Source organism: Musa acuminata, chromosome BXJ3-5, assembly GCF_036884655.1.
Source record: "Musa acuminata AAA Group cultivar baxijiao chromosome BXJ3-5, Cavendish_Baxijiao_AAA, whole genome shotgun sequence".
Taxonomy (NCBI): domain Eukaryota; kingdom Viridiplantae; phylum Streptophyta; class Magnoliopsida; order Zingiberales; family Musaceae; genus Musa; species Musa acuminata.
The window spans coordinates 38,942,572-38,957,769 of NC_088353.1; the positions used below are offsets into that span (position 1 = coordinate 38,942,572).

Here is a 15,198-nt window from a genome sequence, read left to right on the forward strand (position 1 = left end):
CTTCTCAAAACAAGCGATATTGGAATGGGAGAGGGGATGCAATTGTCTTTAGGACTGGATGGAGTTTCGATCATTAATATGATCTTAAGTATTTTAGATTATGTGGTCCGATCGTACAATGTTAATAGCTCAATATTTTCATTGGAATAAATCCTAATGATTAGTTCAAAGCTGACCTTCTAAACATTGTAACGTTTGATAGATCAATTTTTAAGTATTTGATTATGAAAAAATATTTTTTTTCTTCGTGTATCATTTGTTGGAAAAATCTATTGAGAATGATGAAGACATAACTATGTTATAGTAGATTTTGACTATCCGAGTTGAAAGTTGACTCAAATCTAATTTGATTCTTGGTCAAGCTAATCGCAAGGTAAAGTTTGTTGAGTAGGACATTCGAACACTACAAACTTGCATTGGGAAATTTAGTCAGACAAGTTGAACTTAAGATTAGTTCATGTATCCTTTTTTTTTATAGTGGGTGCCTTGGAGGGTTGTTACACTATTAGTATAGTAACATAAACATAAGAAACAGTTATAATCATCTTCATCAGTGCTGAGCCATTATACTCGTTTGTTACATTAGTTAGAATCGTTCTCGACCAATGTTGGGCTATGAAGATTGTTCGTACTCATTCTATGGCTAGCACTTGTGGGATACGGTTATATGAGGTTAATATAGTATAAAAGATCGCTAAAATAGCTTCCATGCATTGACTAGGTGACTCGACCACATGGAGGTGAGGTATCGGGCATCGAATGGTAATGTTAGCATATGATCAGTCACGCCATTTTTGTCATAACATATGCCTCTGTACTTCTTGAGATGAGCAGCATAGTGAACTTGGGATGATATAGCGAGGTATGGTGGCACGATGGAAAGGTATGGTGTTGTGATAGCAATGCATAAGGGACCGATGATGCCAAGTGCAATAGCGCGATAGGTTAATACCTCCGAGTATGGCAGTGTGATCGATGCACAAGGGATTAATGAGGTTAGGTGTGATAGCGTGATAGTACACAAAGGGCGAGCCTGAGCATGACAGCATATAAAGGGTAAGCTGTTAGTCATAGGTGTCATGTAAATAAATTACGTGAGTGATGACATATGTGACATGACATATAGTCTTTTTGCTTATTATTATTATGATTTTTTTTACTTTATATTACTTGTTGCATACATATATTGTGATGCCTAAAGATATGTACAATTAGAATCGGATCGTGATGAGATCATGATAATAAGACTAATTCATCTTTAAACATATACCATAAATAATCTCGATCATAGGTTACTCAAGAGGGTCATTATGATAATCGAACAAACTGGTATACTGTATACCCATTCATATGATGGAGTCAATTGGTCTCATAACTACTTATGTGAGGACACTAGAGATATAGTACAGATGTTCATTGGAAAATGAGTTCATTGATTGATTTGCTTACGAAATGTTGGATGGTTGATGATACCTTACTATCAAACAACGATTCTGTCGTCTTAGTGGCATATCTAGTCTTTAGACTTGAGATGCCAATGATATCATATATGAGTACTTCACTCTTTGATATCAGACTTATAGGTCTAGAAGTTCAGATATATTATAGTTGGTTATTGAGAGTGACAACTAACCTTACGAGGGCTATTGAGTGTCGATAAAAGATCGTTCACTCTTAGTATCATGAGAAAAATATCTTATATATTCTTGCTTAGGTAAATCTTTGGCCAGGGTCATTCGGATTAAGGGAAAAAGAGTTTTCCGGGAGAATTCGATTAGAGCGAGACTTGAGTAGAAACCGTATGGACCTGACACCACCATGCCCGGTATATGGTCTATGAGATATTTGATGGATGAGGGACTATAGATGTATGGTAATTGAGGACAGATAAGTTCAATGGATTAGATTCCCCTGTATCGTTTGGGAACTACGGCATAGTTGCCTAGTATGTTCATAGTCGATGAGTCGAGTGAATTATTATGGAGATAATGATTCACTAAGCCATAAGGAGTTCTAACATGTATGCTTTATGACCAGCTCGATATTGAGCCTAGAGGGTCACACATATATGACAGGTGTTGTGATAAGTAGAGGTTCAGACATGAGATATCCATTGAAGCCTCTATCTTATTGGATATCCAATAAACCTTTGAATTATTAGATCCTATGAATGAGATCCAATAAGAGTCAATAAAAGATTATTGGGTAGAAACCTACTAATCTAAGAGGCTTGAGTAGTTGGATGAATATTCAATACCCAATATGGTAGGATCCATTATGATTAAGTTGATAGAGAGCCTCTAGGAGGGAACCAAAGCCATAGACTAGGTTCGTTTTTAACTACCACCTCATATTCTCTACTAGTCATAGGTGTCTTACAAGTTAATCATATTAGTGATGACATGTGTGACATGATACACATTTTTTTTTTCTTATTATATTATTTGATATTTTATCACTTTATAATGATTGTTATATATATATATATATATATATATATATATATATATATATATATATATATATATATATATATATATATATATATATATATAATGATGTTTATGAATCAGTGCAATGAGAATCAGATTATGACGAGATTATGATAATGAGATCGATTTACCTTTAAATATAAACACTAAATAATCATGGTCATAGGTTAATTGAGAGGGACATCGAGATGACCAGACAAACTAGTGTATTATATACCCGTCTATATGTTGGAGATAGTTGGTCTTATAGTTGCTCGTGTGGGGACACTATGGATACAATACATGTACTTATTGGAAAATGAGTTCATTGATTGATCCGCTCATGGAATGTTTGATGATTAATGATACCTCATTGTTAGACAATGATTATATTGTCCCAATAGTGTACCTGATCCTTAGACTTGAGACACCAAAGATGTCCTATATGAGTACTCCACTCTTTGATACTGGACTTATATGTTTGGAAGTTCTAAATCTAGTACAATCGGTCATCGAGAGTGGCAGTCAACCTTGCGAGGGCTATTGAGTGTCGATAGAGGATCATCAACTCTTAATGTCATGATAGGAATATCTCATATGTTCTTACTCAAACAAATCCCTAGCCATGGTCATTCAGATTTAGAGAAAAAGAGTTCTTTGAGAGAAATCGATTAGAGCGAGACTCGAGTAGAATCCTATGGGTTTGACAGCACCATATCTGGTATACGGTCTCTAAGATATTAGATAGATAAGGGATTATAAGTACATGGTAATTGAGCACAAATATGTCCAAATGATCAGATTCATCGTTTGGAGGCTATGGCGTAGTGGCCTAGTATGTCCGTAATCGATAAGTCAAGTGAATTATTATGGGGATTATAATTCACTAAGCCAAAAGGAGTTCTGACAGGTATGACTCACGACCAGCTCGATATTGAGCCTAGAGGGTCACACACATATTGTAGGTATTGCGACGAGTATAGGTTTGGATATGAGATATCCGCCGGAGCCCCTATCTTATTGAATTCCAATAAGCCCTTGAATTATTGGATCTTATGAATGAGATCCAATAAGAGCCAATAAGAGATTATTGGATAGAGATCCAATACCCAATAAGGTAGGATCCATTAGGGTTAAGTTGATAGAGGGCCTCTATAAATAGGAGGGAACCAAACACCCAAATGCCGAAGGTTTTCTTGGTTGCCACCTTCTATTCTCTTGTCCCATTCTCCTCCTCGGATAGTAAGTGTGGAGATTTGAGAAATGTCGTTGTAGCCTTACTATGGATCACTACTAGAGAGGTGGGCACTTGACTTCCTTCATCATCTTCTACAGATCTATAGGGATTCAAGGATATATAATCTCCCTAAGTAAAACATAATTATCTCACACATAGATTTAAGTTTCATGGATTTTTGCATACCAATCTTCGTACGATGACGAACATCTTTTTTATAAATTTTAATTTTTTTATTTTTTGTTCTTCCGCTATGCATATGATGTCGCCTCTAGATTTTCCTATAGTGGTATTAGAGCTAGGTTGTTTGTGCAAAATAATTATTTTAAACTGCATGTGTTATGTTTTAGGATGAATTTTTTCGTCAAGATCGTTGACGCCAAAGGCGAGAAAGGACAACAACTATTGCTGCCCATGCATAAGTGGCCAAACGTTGCTTGCAACCTTGGCCATCTGCGTGCAGGCAATTGGCTACCGTTGGCATGCCTTAGCAGGCTGCCAATAATGGTACTCATAGGGGCGTTTGCCCACCGAGGGGGCGTAGCACCACTTGTGGGCACTACACCCATAGGCAAAACCACCCGTAGGGATAGTAATGCCCATAGGGGCGATAATGCCCATAGTGGCAACGATGCCCACAGGGGTGCCCGCCCATAGTGGTCGCAAACAGCAAGGTGGCGACAGCCGCAAGGTAGCAAGTGTAAGAGGGCAGTAGGGTTTTCTAGGCAGAAGATAGTTTTTCCCCTCATAATTTCAAAAATTCTATATTCTATCCAAATTACCAAAATACCCTTCATAATTCAAAAAATTTCTTATATATCCCTAATTTCAGAAAAATATTAGTTAATTAAAAGGTTTAATTAATTATTATTATTATCTAGTAGTCCAACATGATGATGGTTTGTACATGTGATGTATAATGTGGACGAATGATCATGGACCATGTGATATGATTATTATTATTATTGAGGCTTATGAGTCTATATTTTTCTCATTTATTGTTGGGCTTGCATGCCTATGATTAAGTTGTAATCACACGATGAGGCGCAGCAAGAGTGTAAAAGCGATAGTGGGACCCATGAGGTCGAGACGAACGATCGCGATGTATGGAGATGCGCTAAGATGTCGATGAAACTGATAATGATGAGATGGACAATCACAAGGCATGGAGATGCGCCACTGCACATATAAATCTTGATGTGAGTGATTAGGTGACTGACTTAGGCCTTACCACATTAGGTTGCGGTCCATGACTCTCGAGATTTCTTTTCACAAGAATAGGAATGGTCTTAGAGGATAACATATGTATGGATCTTGTGTTTTAGTCCCTATCAAACTTCTTTTCACAGTTTATAATGAATTTTAATATGAACAAGGTTGAGATGACGCTTCCTAAGCTCCTCAATATGTTGAGGGAGGCAAAGAGCACTATCAAGAAAGAAAAACTAGTTCTCTATACGAGTGAGAATAGAAAGAAAAGAAAGGTAGAAAAGTCCCTTAAGAAGGGCAAGGGTATAGGCAAACTAGGGAAAGTAAAGATTGCTAAGAAAGATAAGACAAAGGGCAAAGGCCAGTACTTCCACTACGGTAAATATTGACACTTAAAGAGGAACTACAAAGAGTACCTTACAAAGAGAGTGAAATAGAAGCTTGAAGAAGTTTCAGGTACATTCATGATCAATCTTCATTTGTCAGACTTTTATGATAATACATGGGTATTGGACACCGGTAGTACTTATCATATTTGTAATTCGTTATAAGTTCTGGTAAGATATAGGAGATTGGCTAGAGGCGCGATGGACCTCAAGATGAGCAATGGAGCAAAAGTTACTATAATAGCTATTGGCAAGGTCACCCTATACATTTGTCAGACTCTTATGATAACAAATGGGTATTAAATACTAATAGTACTTATCATATTTATAATTTATTGTAGGTTCTAGTAAGACTTAGGAGATTAGCAAAAGACGAGATAAACCTTAAGATGGACAATGAAGTAAAAATTACTGTAATAGTTATTGGCCAGGTCACCCCACACCTACTTGGTGGAGCTATTATTACATTGGTTACATGTTATTTTGTTCCTTCGATTATCAAAAATATTATTTTTATTTTATGTTTGATAGTCAGTAGATATAAATTAATTTTTGAGAATAATAATTGTTCAATAGATTATTCACTCAGAGTATAAGATTAATGTGAAGTTTGAGATCTCGGTGACCAAGAGATGCTTTCAAAACTTGCTGGTTCAAGATGGATCCATCTATGATGAGGTTTTCTTTGTCTTTATGATGAGGGTGTTTCCACCACTCAGCACATGTGAGCATGCTCCCTTTTCTTTTGCATGTCTTCTCTGTGAGGGAATGGTCTATTTGAAATTTCTATCATGATGGTTGTTTCTTTTCCTACATATGCTATACATATTTACTATATATACAACAATATATCATACTTAGTTTCGTGACTTGCATTAAGTTCTATAATTTTGAAGTAGTGAATGCTGGTTAGTGATGTGACACATTCTTTAGCTAACTTTGCTCGATCAAGATTCGTTTGTCAGTCTTAGGGATTTGATTTCCCATCTAATTTTTGCAAAAAATTTAATTCTCTTATTCTTGCTACAATAGTAGAATAAAGAGTTTTTATTTTTCTGGAAAAAAAAGGTTGGTTAGTGAACTTGAATAATGAAATTTCAAGCATTTATTGCCAAGTTTAGAAATTGATAGAGTGCTAGTAATATATTAGGTTTTGATATATGAAACTTGAAGATATATGAATCACATGTCGAAGGGATAGGGAGAGTGATAGAGCAAGAAAGAAAGAATGTATTATTATTTGACTCAAATTATCCTGACTACAACCCAAACTCTATGATCTCATAACCCAATATTTGGAGTTTGTATAGCCCCATTGATACATCAAATTTAATATGTTCAATGTGAATATCTTTTCTCTAAGTGATTTTTCAACTTCCAAGAATTAATATTTAGTTTGGTTCATTCTCCTATAGGGTTTTTAATGTGCTTCACCTTTTGAGAACTTCTTTATAATAATACCTTGATGTGCTTCAAACTTCTTCATGGTTGATTGGAAGGATGAATAAGTTCAATTCCAACATCATCATGTCAAGCTTAATCATTACATCATCACGTTATTCGTATTTATTTCCTTCGCTTATAATTCTGAATGCAACAAATACAACAGACCAACTGAATAGAATAGAATACAGCACGACAAGAAAGTAGAAATGCAAGTGTATAGGTGTCACAGTGATGAATGAATCATGCTCTAAGCATAGCTACACATCCCGAACTGGCAGAAGCAACCCTTCGTGCACCTCTTGTCGCAGCCACCGCAGTTGTTGGGGTCATACATCACGTTGACGCAGCTGCCGCCGCAGCACGATTGGCCGAACCAGCACTTTTTCCCGCACTCCCCGCAGTTCTGGTTGTCGGTCATCACGTCCACGCATTGTTTCCTGCAGCAGTGGTGGCCGGCGCGACAAACTCTAGGGAACTTGTCGCAGGTCATCGAGCCTCTCGGTTTGTGATGCCTAAGCGAGGAGTAGATCCCCAGGGACAATGAAGACGGTGCTGCTGCTGCTGTCGAGCGCTCGTCCGATTCCGCAGAGGAAACGGGGAAGGCAAGAGATGTGGTCAAGGCCATGGCGCATGCCACGACGAAGAAGAACCTCATTGTCATTCTTACGTGGTGCAACTGACGAGGTTTAAGGGAGAAGGCTGGTTGAGGTTTGAGTGTAGACGACGATCTGGTTATGGGAGGGAGACGGGATGCATGATGGGTATTTATAAAGGGACGTGGTGAGAGATCAACGAGTTGAAAGGTTGGTCAATTGTGTACATTATTCATGGCTATATATTTCCAAACACCAATTAATCGAGTCACTAAACAATCATTTTCCTCATATTGTTCAAATGCCTGTCAAGTTGATTTGATTCACAGTATTAAACCACGATTAGCACACGGCCGTGAAGATTCCAAATAATGAGCGTGCCCGCCGCCGCTCACTCGGCCACGTAGGCCGACAGAAAAGTCGACGCTGGATGAATCAGTTTGGCGTCAAGAAGCCAAGTTGGCGAGTTGTTGACTATTTGTGGCCCATGCACAAGTGAATTCCTAATAATGTTGACCAAAAGGCGTGGAACATTCGATACATCGGGTGTTTCCAAGTCAAAGACCAATGTCAGCATCCTCTGGTGCACGGGACGACAGGGAATTTGTGCTGGAATTATACCGAATTCTTGATTCCGTTTGGGATACATTAGGCCAATGCCAAACTAGTATTCTTGTCACCTTTTGAATAGCCGAGCGTGTGTTACGGGGGTGTTCAATGCTGTGGATCGCAGTGCGAGAGGAAGTGTAAGTGCAAACATTAATTGAGAAAGAGTTTTTTATGACGATATCTTCCTTCTACTATATCGCCTATTGTCCTTGATGAGATATGAACTGTGTATCAATGGCCATGACATTGTGCTTAGTTCAAAGCTGTTCTTTGGTATAATATGTGATTAGGAAGAATCGAAGAAGCCGAACTGTCTTAGACTGCATAGATAGAGAGAGATACCATCTACGTCGACTTTTCAGATAAGTCCACTTTGCATGGGGACAAAAGTCATCGTCAATAGAGAAAATATGTAATACATTATAAACTTTGTTTTCATGCGCTTTTCATGCATTGCATATGGAAAATTTGTGTCTTAGGTCTTGCCACCGAATAATTTGTATATCAAGTTCACAATCGTTTCCTTCCTTCGTCAGCTTCTATAGTGCAAGAAGCTCGCTGCTTTCCATTCATATATATCTCTAATAGTGTCATTTGGGTTGGTAGAGATGATAAGGGTTTTCACGATCTAGAGAATTTCTTGTAAAAAATAAAGAGAAGATCTACACCCATAGTCAATCGATCAATTCGATAACGATGACTTATCAATTAAGTAGCATCTAACTAACTAGTTTATTTCTTATTAAAACACTAAGGGAACTTCGCTAGGTAAGATCTTTGATGTTGAATTCTCAAAGTCTTAGTGGATGTACCCCTGGTCAAGGTTTTACATAAATATTTGAACTGAGATCAAGATGACCAAACCTTTTCGAGTCTCAGAGAATTTCCACCTTGACTAGGTTGTCTAACTAGTCCAAGTAGAACCCTTCTACTTTGACTCTTGGATCATATCTCCAAGGTGAAACCCTTCCCTACCTCCGAATGTGATATTGTTAGATCGAATCAAATTTATCGCGATGAGTTGATGACTAAGATTGACCATATAAGATATAAATTATTCTATCTATTTTTTTAGGGCTAGATGGCATGCAACACGACATGTCATGTGATATAAAAAACAGTAAAAGAATTTGGAAAGTAGTAAGTAAAACTTCTCCAGATTTCCAATGTTAAAAGGAATTAAGAACCAGTGTGAATCTTGTTGAAACCTAACATGCTATCATATATAGTAAGAACAAATTGTAAAATTATATGTGCAAGTTGTGATTTTATTGTCATTTACAAAAATATCTTAAATATGTTAGTTAATGTCATAAATTTTCATAAATACAAGTGTTGGTAGTAATATAAGAAAAAATTAAAAGGCCATCAATTGTAATTTCTATTTTAGAGGATTATAAATATAATTTTATATGCTTTAAGAATAATTTCTATCTAAAATTTCCTATAAATTCAAAGAATTATTCAAAATCCTAAAAGATAATAAATAATCTAAATTATCTAGCAATAGTACTTGTCCATCTTTTGTATTCTCTTTTAAATGGATACTAGTATATATGGCTTAACTTTCAAATTCTACATTGGTTCTCAGAGCATATTATGGTTGTTTGACTCAAGAGTTGAGTCAGATCGAACTTGGTTCTTCTAGGAGCTAATCTTTTAAAATTTTGCTTCGTCGGATTAGTATTGAATCTTGCAAATTATGTGAAGGATACTCTCGACAAATATCTGAAGGTCAAGTTAGTAGTTAATTAGACAAGTTAGATTAAAAAGCTAATGTCCCTAGAATGTACTTGGAGGCTCCTTTTTATAACGGTCACTTGGAGCCATTATTTCCATTTATTGCATAATTGGTGCAATAATAGAGGGTATGAGATTTTGTCAAAACCATCACCACCTAGTAATGAATTCGAGATTAGGTAATCATCTCTACATATCACTCATCGAACAAATGGCTTCAAAAATCAATTGTTTCAGGTCTAAGTTGATTCGACATGATCTGACAGTTGGGCACGTGTCGTACCCACCCGTTGACAAATCGACATGGCATGTTTATCACATTCCTTGTGCCCCTAATGAAGATTGTGGTAGATTCAATGCAATCTTCATAATGATCCAAATGACCACTATACTGAGCAAATCACACTACGTGTCCTAGGGTACTTGCACTGACACCATACACCCCACTACTATTATTGCACTTTGAGAGATAAACAAGGGGACAGTTGGTGGAATTGTTACGCTTGGATCCAATAAATAATGGCCTTTGGCAACTATTACTCTTCACTTCTACCTTCAACTCAAACACTCCTTAACAATCGACTCAAACGTTCTCTTCCAATAGATTCAAGGTTTAAGATATCATCCTTCTCCTATTTTAGCAACTTAGACTCAGATAGGTTATCGATTCTATCACTACCCTTGATATTGGTGACAGAAAATTTATCCTTAAATGAAGCTGAGTTGACCACATCAATATAGGTTGCCATTCGGGGGGTGAATACATCATGTGCTTTGGTTGCACCCTCGATCTTGGAATCCAACAATTCAAACTCGGTGGTGTCTGCCTTCGAATTAGAGATTCATTGAGGGCTTCTACCACATTATGGCTGAGTTCAAGTTAGTGCCTACTTAGTTAGGTGATCAACCCTATGCATCACATCACATGCTTTGCACGAGCTTGGTGCTTTCTTGCAATATTTGTTAGTGAATATACAAGGATATGCATCACCCTGACATTGACCCTCCTATTAGCCTACTGTAGTCCATGTTTAAAGGGGTTGGCTTACTTTCTCTTAGCTCAACTTGATTGTATGGTTGTTAGAGATTCGACCTTGTGAAAGGGTTGAAAGAAGAGATACTTTTTTATTTCTTCAAAGGAATAAATGGGCAATCACTTGAATTGGTCTACCCATAAAATTTTCAACGTTGCCTCGAGGATGCATGAGTCGAAAGAGAGACTATTTTGCTAACTATCTCTAGCCATGCCTAAGTCCATCGCCATCTTCCATATGAGTGAATAATGGCTCATTGATGCATGATTAAGTCTCGCTCCTTAGGGTAAGTAGCTGGGGGTGTAGCTTTTGAGTTGTTGGTCGGGCTATCTAACCCTCTCCTTTCTTTTGTTGATATGGATATTCAAGATAGAATTCCTAGAATCATCACCTGATACTAAGGAGCATGCATCTTGCAAGTCATCCACTAAGGCAAAACTTTATAAATGCATAGAAAAAAAGAGGTTGACAATAAGCATTATCGACCAGTGAATAAGGGCAAGGGGACATTAGGCTCTCAAGCAAAGTAGAAGTGCTTGCCACCACTATCATCATTGTCGCCGAGCTAAAAGATTCATGAAGACAAGGCATGCTAAGTTGGGAGAGCTTCTTAGATATTGAATTTCCCTTATTCGGGGAGCCAGCGTGAGGCTCAGTGAGAAGAGCCCTTTGAGAGTAGTAGTTTGCCCCATTCTCCTAGATGTCTCTTAGAGAGTTAGGAGAGATAACCCCGACAACCCATGGTGGCTCATTGACTATAACAATTCTAGATTTCCTACCAATTTGGCAATCTTCATATCATTTTGTGTTGGTGGTGGGCTGGTCACTAAACAACGATGGGCGGATATGAGCCCTTGACTAGCACGTGATTGATGTTACTCAACCATGGGAGGTTTTAAGAAAGGCCACCTCTTAGAATCAATCCCTTTTGCACCTAGCCCTAGCAAGAGTCTCTATTTGAGACTCACCATGGACCTCCTCGCTGACGGCCACAAAGATCTTGTCATAGTAGATATATGCATTCCTCAAACCACCTCATCCTTTATCATTTGTTCTGACTTGTGGTCGATGGATGCAACATTAATTGCTCATAACGTCTATCTTGGATCGAGCTTGAGACTTAATGACTGCCATGGGCAAACTTCTTCAAGAGGTGCAGCCCTCAAGAAGGAGCGGGACAATGTTGTCATGGCACAATTGTCGACGAAGGAAGAGTCGGCCCAAATTTGAACCAAGCTCAACAAGGTGGAGCATGAGCTTAAGGTCGAGACTATCTTCTTGTGGAAATGAGAGGAGGTGGCAAAGACAATGATGAAGGTAGAGGTGGAGCATCTCAAGTGGAAGAACTACACTTTACAAACGAAAGTTGGCAATCTCCACCACATAAACAAAGCCATAGTTCAGTAGTTGCAAGAAGTTGGCTCTTGAGAAGAGGATGTTGAGTCATGTGGGGTGGAGAAGTATAAGGCTTTTGAAAGTTTCATGAAGGGATTAGTAAGGTTGGGACAAAACTCCTTCACCTTCGGTTATGATCTAGCCATCAAAGCTCCTTCATCTTCAGCTATAATCTAGCAAAATCCAGAGTCAAGCATGACCAATCTAATGTCGAGCTCCCTGAGGAACCTAGTGAGAGGCACTTTGCCAACAATAAGATTACCATGGTCAGCTCCAACAATATTAACAACCAAAGTGAAATAATGGTTTACGTTGAGAGAGAAGCTGAAGGAGGGGGGCTCATTGAGGTAGCCTTATTGGGTCTCATAGAGCCAATGCTTGACACCATGGATGTCGAGGCCATCAAGGACCTACCCATTCCGTCTCCAAGGAATGAAGTGTTTGAGTCACCACGTGATGCCTCACACATTGATCCAACAACCGAGGAAGAAGATGTTGAGATTTTAGAATAGGGGGTTAAGCTTTTTGATTTTATGTTCTTACTTACTTTTCTTTTCCTTTTTGTAGCCGTCGAGAATCCCCTTTTGCATATAAGGGCTTTCAGGTATAATGTAATTACTTGTATTAAATAAAACTTTTCAAATGTGTAATGTCATAACAAATCTTCACTATTGCAACAAAAAATTATAAAGTTATGATAAATATTTTTTGGGGTGGGAAATATGTCAAGTCCTACGGATGTTTGATCCGATGAGAGTTTGGAGTCGGTAGGTTCGTGGTTGGACTTTCGCAAAAATCTAATATGGCCCTTCTTAGGTTGGCACTAGCTTGCTCTTGGTATGAATTGAGTTGTTGACCTTAACCTTTCTTAAGACCTGCTGAGGGAAAACCTTTGCATTGAAGGTTTTGGTGATTAATCTTTTGTAAGCTAAGTTTTAGAAGTGTGCCCGAGATCTAACCTCATAAATTAGGTCCAAGCTTGCTTGGAGCCCCACCTCCGAATCCTCTTCAAAGAAGTATTGGGTTCATTCGATTAAAAGAACATCTCGGTTGGGAGTACTGCATTCGTCCCATAGGATAGACAAAAGGGTGATTCTTTTATAGGGACCTTAGGGGTTGTATGATAGCTCCATAGAATACTAGGCAATTCATTCACCCAAGTGACCTTTACTCCCATAACTCCTTTTTGCAAGCCTTCCGGATTGCTTGATTGGTGACCTTAGCCTAACCATTAGTTGGATCCCAAAAGCTTCACATAATTCTTTAAAAGATAATACAAAAGATGGATAAGTACTACTACTGACGTAATTCAGATTTTTTTTTTTTTTTGAGATTTTGAATAATTCTTTGAATTTATATGAAATTTTAGATAAAAATTATTCTTAAAGCATATAAAATTATATTTATAATCCTCTAAAGTAGTAATTACAATTGATGGCCTTTTAATTTTTTCTTATATTTCTAACAACACTTGTTGTATTTATGAAAATTTATGACAGTAACTAACATATTTAAGATATTTTTGTAAATGACAAAAAATCACAACCCGCACATATAATTTTACAATTTGTTCTTACTATATATGATTGCATGTTAGGTTTCAACAAGATTCACACCCGTTTTTAATTCCTTTTAACATTGGAAATCAGGAGAAGTTTTAATTACTACTTTCCAAATTCTTTTACTGTTGTTCATATCACATGACATGTCGTGTTGCATGCCATCTAGCCCTAAAAATTAGATAGATTAATTTATATCTTATATGGTCAATCTTAGTCATCAACTCATCGCGATGAAATTGATCCGATCCAACATTATCACATTCGGAGGTAGGGAAGGGATTCACCTTGGAGATATGATCCAAGAGTCAAAGTAGAAGGGTTCTACTTGGACTATTTAGACAACCTAGTCGAGGTGGAAATTCTCTGAGACTCGAAAAGGTTTGATCATCTTGATCTCAGTTCAAATATTTTATGTAAAACCTTGAACAGGGGTACATCCACTAAGACTCTGATGTTGGGCTGGCAGTCCACAAATTCAGCCCACCCCCTCTTAACCTAACTCTAATTAACATTAGGGGGGATGTGGTGGCTGCGTTTTGGAGGCAAAAAAAAGCATAAATAGGGCAGCAAAGTGGGAGAAGAAAACAACCACGGGATTCTAAAGAAAAGGAGAAAAACAAGACAGAAAAGGAAGAGAAAGAAAGGGAAGAAGATAAGGACAACGCAGAGAGGCTATTCTCAATCATCTAGCAGTGTTCTCATCTCAGGTTAGATCAAATCTACAGTAGACCCTTGCTGTGATTACTTGGAGAGGTTTTAGATATTGTGGACAGTGACGTGATCTTTGTATCTCAGTTGTTCTCTTGTGATTGTTGCTAGGGTTTAGGGCAAGAGATTGAGATTTATATATTCATAATTCTCATGGTGGATTATCCCTAGTTTGTCCCGTGATTTTTACCCTTCATATTAGAGGGGTTTTCCACGTATATCTTGGTGTTCTATTTGATTGTGATTTCATTTAGTTCCCACTACATATCATGGCCTGCTAGTAATTATTCATATACAAAGGTTATTCCGTTTTATATCCCCATCAACTAGTATCAGAGCAAGGGTTTTGGTGATTTAATTTTGTATTTGAACATGGAGGCCAGTAATGTTTCTTGCATGATTAGTTTAAATGGAAACAATTGGATGATATAGAAGCCAATAATGGAAGATCTCTTGTATTGCAAAGATTTGTATGGACCTTTGCAGGGGGATAGTGCAAAACTCATAACTATAACAGATGATGAGTGGAAGAGATTAGATCGAAAAACAATTGGATTTATTCGATAGTAGCTTGATGGAAGTGTCTTTCGCCATGTTTCTACTGAAATTTCTATATATTCTCTTTGGAAAAAGTTGAAAAGTCTCTATGAAAGAAAAACTACTGGCAACAAAGCTTTTTTGATCAGAAAACTTGTGAACCTAAAATATAAAGAGGGTGCTTCTATTGCTGAACATTTGAATGAAATGCAAAGTATTACTAACCAGTTATCCTCTATGAAAATGTCTATTGATGATGAGTTGCAGGCAT

The 15,198-nt window shown here is 37.5% G+C and overlaps 1 protein-coding gene across 1 annotated transcript; it reads right to left on the reverse strand.

Annotated features, from left to right (window-relative positions):
* Positions 1 to 6,996: 6,996 nt before the first annotated feature.
* Positions 6,997 to 7,374, reverse strand: LOC135638414 (protein GRIM REAPER-like). The gene has a single exon (XM_065151529.1). The coding sequence runs from the start codon at positions 7,372 to 7,374 to the stop codon at positions 6,997 to 6,999; it is 378 nt and encodes a 125-aa protein (XP_065007601.1).
* Positions 7,375 to 15,198: the final 7,824 nt, after the last annotated feature.

Bases quoted from the DNA above. Each gene is read 5' to 3' on its own strand.
- LOC135638414 (XM_065151529.1), bottom strand. From the start codon at position 7,374: ATGGCCTTGACCACATCTCTTGCCTTCCCCGTTTCCTCTGCGGAATCG.